We start from the raw sequence: 6,022 nt of genomic DNA, 5'->3' as shown, positions 1-6,022 counted from the left end.
GGGAAAGAGGTGAGAAGTCAAACTGGAATGGTTTTTATGCTCTGCAGCAGTGCTGCTGACTGGGAAATTTTACACTGGGTGAACTGGTTTAGTATTACCAGGGACTTCAGGTTGCAGGGCGAGCGTTCCGTGCTCTCCCTGCACAGCCTAGGAAAGGTGGGGATGGGATGCTCTGGAGCTGGCGCAGGATCCCTGTCTTCCCCCATGTCCCCACTTCCCTGATAAGGGGTTTGTACTCTGATGTTTGTCCCTAATCCCATCTTTTGCTCCCCCAACCCACAGGAGCCCTGGATCTGGAGGAAGATGGTGATCTCATCACAGTAGAGTTTGATGATGGGGATACAGGACGTATCCCGCTGTCTCACATTCGGCTTCTCCCACCTGACTACAAGATCCAGTGTGAGTCTTGCTGTTCAGTTTTTTTGCATGACACTTCCTGCTATGAAATGTAGGGAGTTTTGGGCCACCTGCCTCTGAGATTTTGGGGACGAGTTCACAGATTTTCAGTCACCATCAGTTATGGAAGTGCAGAGCTGAGGTGGGATGTAACCCATAGGGAAAATGGCACAGTCCCTGTTGCAGAATTCACAGGGATACGTTCCCTGTATCGCATCTCTGGTTTATGTCTTAACTTGACTGCATTTGACCATCTCTTTGACCTTTCCAGGTGCTGAGCCTTCCCCAGCCCTTCTGGTGCCCAGCACCAAGCGCCGTAGCCGTAAATCCAGCAAAGACACTGGAGAAGGAAAAGAGGGAGCTACACTGGGGTCAGAGGAGCCTGTCTCAAAGGGCAAAGGGCGAGGGAGAAAGCCAAGCGTCAAGGCCAAAGCTGGTAAGTTGTCACCACTGCCAGACCTGGACTTGACAGAGCCCTTGTTAGAGCTGGTGCTTGTGGCAAAATCTGGAGGGGGATGGATGCACTGTTTGAGTGCAGGGCATCTGTGCATCACCTCCCTCTGCTGTGGCTATAGTTTGCAGGGAGGCTGGCTCAGAACTTGGCCTGTGCTGCGAGAGCCTCCTGTCAGTCAAGGCTGCAGAGCAAGGGTCCCTTTTTCAGCTGAGATCTCAGCAGCTGTCAGCAGGGCCAAAGATGCAGGAGATCTGCAGTTTGGTTCCCCTGCAGTTGAGGAAGCATCGCTGGGCATTGCCCATCAGCTGCTCGCAGGTGCTGGCATCAGGCCTGGCTGCTTCATAAGGCTGGTCAGTGAGGGCCTGTGCCTCTTTGGGGTGATCTCAGCAGTCAGGAACGAGCCACCCTTGGCCAGAGACCAGTCAGCACTGGTGTCTGATTGTGTCTGAGCTAATAAAGCCTGTCTGGATGGATACCATCATGCCTTTGTGTTTTTTCTCCTCTGCAGAAGAGGCTGCCTTGCCAGAAGAGAAGGATCAGGTTGAGTCTTCACCTGTTACCTCTTCAGTCCCGGAGAAGCCAGCCTGCTTGGGCAAGCCAAGCATGAAGGGGTCACGAAAATCACAACCGCTGTCGACTGGAGGCTCTCCTGCCCCCACAGAGGAAAAGAGGTCAAAAGCCAGCAAAATGAAGATCTCCACTAAGCTGCACAGCCCCCCACAACCCACTTACCAGCCTGCTGTGTTCAGCAGCATCCTGGGCACGGAGCCCTACAGTGACCTCCCAGGGACACTGGCAGCCTTTGGCTCCAGCGATGCTTCAGCGTCAAAAGCCAAGGCCAAGAAAGGGCGTCCCACAGAAGAGACGCAGGAGTTTGGCAGCATGGTCAAGGCTCAGAGGAAGCATGACAGTGAAATCCTCATCAAGTTGGACCATGAAGGTGTGATGTCTCCAAAGACAAAGAAGATGAAGGAGGCGATGAGGATGCTGGAGGACTCGAACCTGGCCAGTCGCAGAGATGGCAAGAGTCTCTTGGGGCTGGGCTATTCCCCTGCAGTGGGTGCAGAGGGCAAGCAGAAATCTTCTCGAGCCAAAGCACCTGAGGGAGACCCTTCCCCTGCCAGCTTTGGAGGAAAGTTTGATGGCTCAGCAGAGAGCCTTACTGCTTCTAAGGACCAGGAAGAAAAGGCAGCAGCTCCAGCAGCTGTGGAGGAGTCTGAGAGCAACAGCAGCGACAGCAGCTCGGAATCAGAGGGAGAAGAGGAGGCTGAGAAGAACCGAGGGGAAGCCCAGGACAGCAGCTCGACCAGCTCAAGAGCATCAACCCCTCTCTCTTCCTCCAACTCCTCCTCCTCTTCCTCTTCTAGCAGCAGCTCTTCTTCATCCTCCTCTTCCTCTTCTTCCTCGGCCTCATCGACCTCTTCTTCATCAAGCTCCAGCTCTTCTTCCTCCTCCACTACAGATGAAGATTCCTCCTGTAGCTCTGATGACGAAGTAGCTGAGACCCAGCCAAGTTCCTCGGTGCAGCAAACCCTCCCACCCAAGCAAACCAAACAGGCAGGGAAATCCCGCACGTCCTCCCACCCCCAGAGCCAGAAACAGCCGGTGCAGCAGCCGGTGCAACAGCCGGCGCCACAGCAGAGCGGCAACAAGAGCAGGCCCAAAAAACGTGAGGGCATCCACCTGCCCACCACCAAGGAGCTGGCCAAGCGCCAGCGGCTGCCGTCGGTGGAGAACAGACCCAAGATCGCCGCTTTCCTCCCCGCACGGCAGCTGTGGAAGTGGTTTGGGAAACCCACCCAGGTAAACTTGAGCCTCTAACCACCGCTCTGTAGCGCTCAGCGCTGGCGTTTGCCTTGTGGAGCCTCTTCCCCTGCGTCTTTTCCCTTCTTCTGGGGTGGTGGAACTCTGCTGGCATGGTGTGTCCACAGCCACGGTCTCCTGTTTGCAAGGAGATTGGGGTTGGCCTTCGCTGTGTCTGGGGGAGCCATCCTGCATGGTGTGTCCCTCTTCCCAGTTTCTGTGGGAATGCCTGTGGACACTGCGGCTCTGCCAGCAGCGAAGGATGGGATGCGGGACAGGGCGAGCAGTGGTGGGTGGGGAAAACCTGGGTGATCCCTGGCTGCTCACCTTTGTGATTGTCCTTGGCAGAGACGAGGAATGAAAGGGAAAGCCAGGAAGCTCTTCTACAAGGCCATCGTCCGGGGCAAGGAGATAATCCGCATTGGAGACTGCGCGGTTTTCCTCTCAGCCGGCCGCCCCAACCTGCCCTACATCGGCCGGATCCAGAGCATGTGGGAATCCTGGGGGAACAACATGGTGGTCCGAGTGAAATGGTTTTATCACCCAGAAGAAACCAACCCTGGGAAGAAACTCAACGAAGGCAAGGTAGGCTGGTCTCCTTTGCTGAGAGGGCTGCAAAGCTGCTTGTTCCCGTTTGTTTCCAAGGATGAGGAAAACACCAGTGGCCCAGTTTGTTACTGGTACCGTAATGGGGTTGGCCCCATTGATTCATGTTGTGGGGGCTGCCTGTGGTGTGGACAAGCCTGGTGTTTACCCCTTGAGCAGGGGAAGGGTGGATTTTACCATATTGGCAAATAAAGACTTTTGTGTCGGTCCAAAAAGAGCATCAAGATCTGGATCGAGTCTTTTTACAACGTAAAAATGACAGGCCTGGTGCTCAGAAACACTGAATTCTGCACACGTGTGCCATGGGCTTTACCATAGGCTCGTGGTAGTTATTACTGGTGGCTGTGGACTGGGGTTGAGGTTGTAAAGGCACATGTGGTGGGCAGGAGGTGATAGGATGGAAAAACAACTCATTCACCTGCTTTTCGTTTCTGTTTTCTCTCTTCTCACGTGCAGCGCTGGGATCAGAAATCGGGCAGGAGTCTGTCCACAGCTTTGCAAGCATCCAACCAGAGGAAGGACTTTATGGAGGTTAGTGAGGTTGGGGGAGGGCTGGGAGGGGATGCTGGAGCATCCATGACAAATGCTGCTGGGGAAATGCCCCCCGAGCTTCTCTGGCTCTTCTTTTTTGCCTCAGCTGCCGAGTCCGCAGTGCCTGGGACTTTGGATGGGTGTTTCTGGGAGGGTGGGAGTAGCTGCAGGTGCTGGGTGTTGGGAGATGCTGGTATCCAGCACCCATCTTTGCATTTGCATCCTTGAAGTGAGGATGCCCAACTCCTGGCCTCCGTATTCCATGTCCATGCACTTGGCAGCCGTGGTGTTCCCGTTGGTGGGAGCTGAGTGAGAGCGAGGGCTCGGGTTTAGTGCGCGGGACGGATTGTGTCCACGCTGCGCTGGGTCCGTGCAGATTCCCGGTGTCCCTCCTCTGGGCTGGCAGTGGGGATGAGTGGGGAGTTCTGCTTTAGCGTGAGCCCAAGCCCTGGCCAGTTGTGGTGGACATTTTTCCTGCCTGTTGAAGTTGATGTGAGATCTAATTGCTCCTTTTCTTTCCGTCTCCCTCTTTCCGTTCCTGTAACGCAGCGAGCCCTCTACCAGTCCTCTCACGTGGATGAAAACGATGTCCAGACCATCTCACACAAGTGTCTTGTTGTTGGGCTGGATCAATACGAGCAGATGCTAAAGACAAAGAAATACCAAGACAGTGAGGACCTCTACTACCTTGCAGGGACCTACGAGCCCACTACGGGCATGATCTTCAACACCGACGGGGTCCCTGTCATCTGCTGACTGCCCAGGGGACACATGCCACCCCCTGGGAAGGGACGGGACAAACCTGAGGACGTGCCTGTTCAGACGACATGATTGTTTCTTTCAATGCTCATAACTTCTGTGTCACACTACAGACAGGAGAGCGCGAGAGACACGAGGAGGAAGGAGAGGGCTGAAGAAAAGGGGTTGGGGAAGCAGTTACAGGACTTGAGGAAGATGCCGTTGGGTGGTTGTGGCGGTGCTTGAACCCCCAAGGCTCTTCTGGAAGTGGCTTTTAAGTAAGGTGACACTTGACCAACTTCTCCCTTCCTCCTTTTGGTCCAGGAAAGCACATGGGTCTCGTGATCATTTCACCAGCGGGACCCCCCGGCAGGAGGGGGATCCCTTTTGTGTCATTTGCCCCCATCAGTAACTTGGAAGCCGCCCGTACGTGGAAGAACACCCGCAAGCCTTCTGCGTACGCTCCTCTCCGTCCTTATATTCCCTTTCCTGCTTAGTTTCGCATGACCCTTTAGGAAGGACAGGGTGAAAGAGAAAGGAGATGAGTCTCTCTCGGCGCCTCGTCTCGATCCTCTCAGCGCCTTTTTGCGGTTCCCTTTCCCTGGAGGCCCCTGACCGGCAGCGTGGAACATGAAGGGGCAGAGCTGGCCCCAGCACGGAGATGGCAGAAGAAGTCCTCTGGCCTGGGAGGAGCTGGGTGGAAGATGATGAGCCAACATCCAGTCTGGGATACTGCCTCGAACAAACAATCTGAACCCACTTTCCCTGTCACTCTGTGTCCCTCCTACCCTGGAAAGGCGACAGGGTGACACTTGGCGAACAAAGAACTCGTCTTGGAGTGCTCAGTGAAGGAGGGCAGGAAATGTCTGGGAAAAGCTGCTGCTCAGTGCTTGGAGCAGAGGAGACCACGAGCCAGTTTGGCAGCCCTCACCGAGCTGCCTTCGCTGAGCAGAGACATGGAGCTGCTGGGAGCCCTGACCCCTTGTTTGAAGGGGATGGGGACAGCGTGTGAAGCCCAGTCACACCTGCCTGCGGCGTTTCCACAGCCCAAGCCCCGCTGCCACCTTGGGCTTGGGGTGAGATCCGTTCACCTTGCTCCATCCACCCGGCCAACCTTCCCACAGCTCCTGGAGAACCACCAACATCACCTCCTCCCTCCCTCTCTCTGTGGAGTTGACCCACCATCTCAGGAGCTGACCCACCATCTCGGGGTTTGACCCACCATCTCGCTTCTGTGGAGCACACGCCGGACCCGTGGCATCACCACCACCACCACCACACCAGGGTTACACCTGGGCAGAGGGGATACCAGAGGAGAACCACGCAATGGTGCACCATCCTTGCACTTAAACAAACAAAAATACTCCCAAGAGACGCACTGATCTTTGCAACTACCGACTCGCACTACAGCTTGCTGGGACGCGGAGCGGGGCTCGGCTCGGCCAGGAGCAACGGTCCATGCTCCGGTGGGGAGATGCTTAAAACAAGGACAGA

The 6,022-nt window shown here is 55.5% G+C and overlaps 1 protein-coding gene across 1 annotated transcript in view; it reads left to right on the top strand.

The window, feature by feature from the left end:
• LOC104522769 (trinucleotide repeat-containing gene 18 protein-like) overlaps positions 1-5,223 on the top strand; it is a 16,542-nt gene extending 11,319 nt beyond the window's left edge. The window contains exons 9-14 of the mRNA XM_029084305.1: positions 283-399; positions 668-832; positions 1,359-2,653; positions 3,002-3,238; positions 3,716-3,790; positions 4,340-5,223. Coding sequence (XP_028940138.1) covers positions 283-399; positions 668-832; positions 1,359-2,653; positions 3,002-3,238; positions 3,716-3,790; positions 4,340-4,546 — 2,096 coding nt within the window. The 3' untranslated portion in view covers positions 4,547-5,223. The remainder of the gene's footprint in view (positions 1-282; positions 400-667; positions 833-1,358; positions 2,654-3,001; positions 3,239-3,715; positions 3,791-4,339) is intronic.
• Positions 5,224-6,022: the final 799 nt, after the last annotated feature.

The sequence above is a fragment of the Antrostomus carolinensis genome, unplaced genomic scaffold, assembly GCF_000700745.2.
Source record: "Antrostomus carolinensis isolate BGI_N321 unplaced genomic scaffold, ASM70074v2 scaffold33873, whole genome shotgun sequence".
NCBI lineage: Eukaryota > Metazoa > Chordata > Aves > Caprimulgiformes > Caprimulgidae > Antrostomus > Antrostomus carolinensis.
Note: the sequence above shows the minus strand (reverse complement) of the source record. Positions and strands in the feature narration are given on the sequence as shown.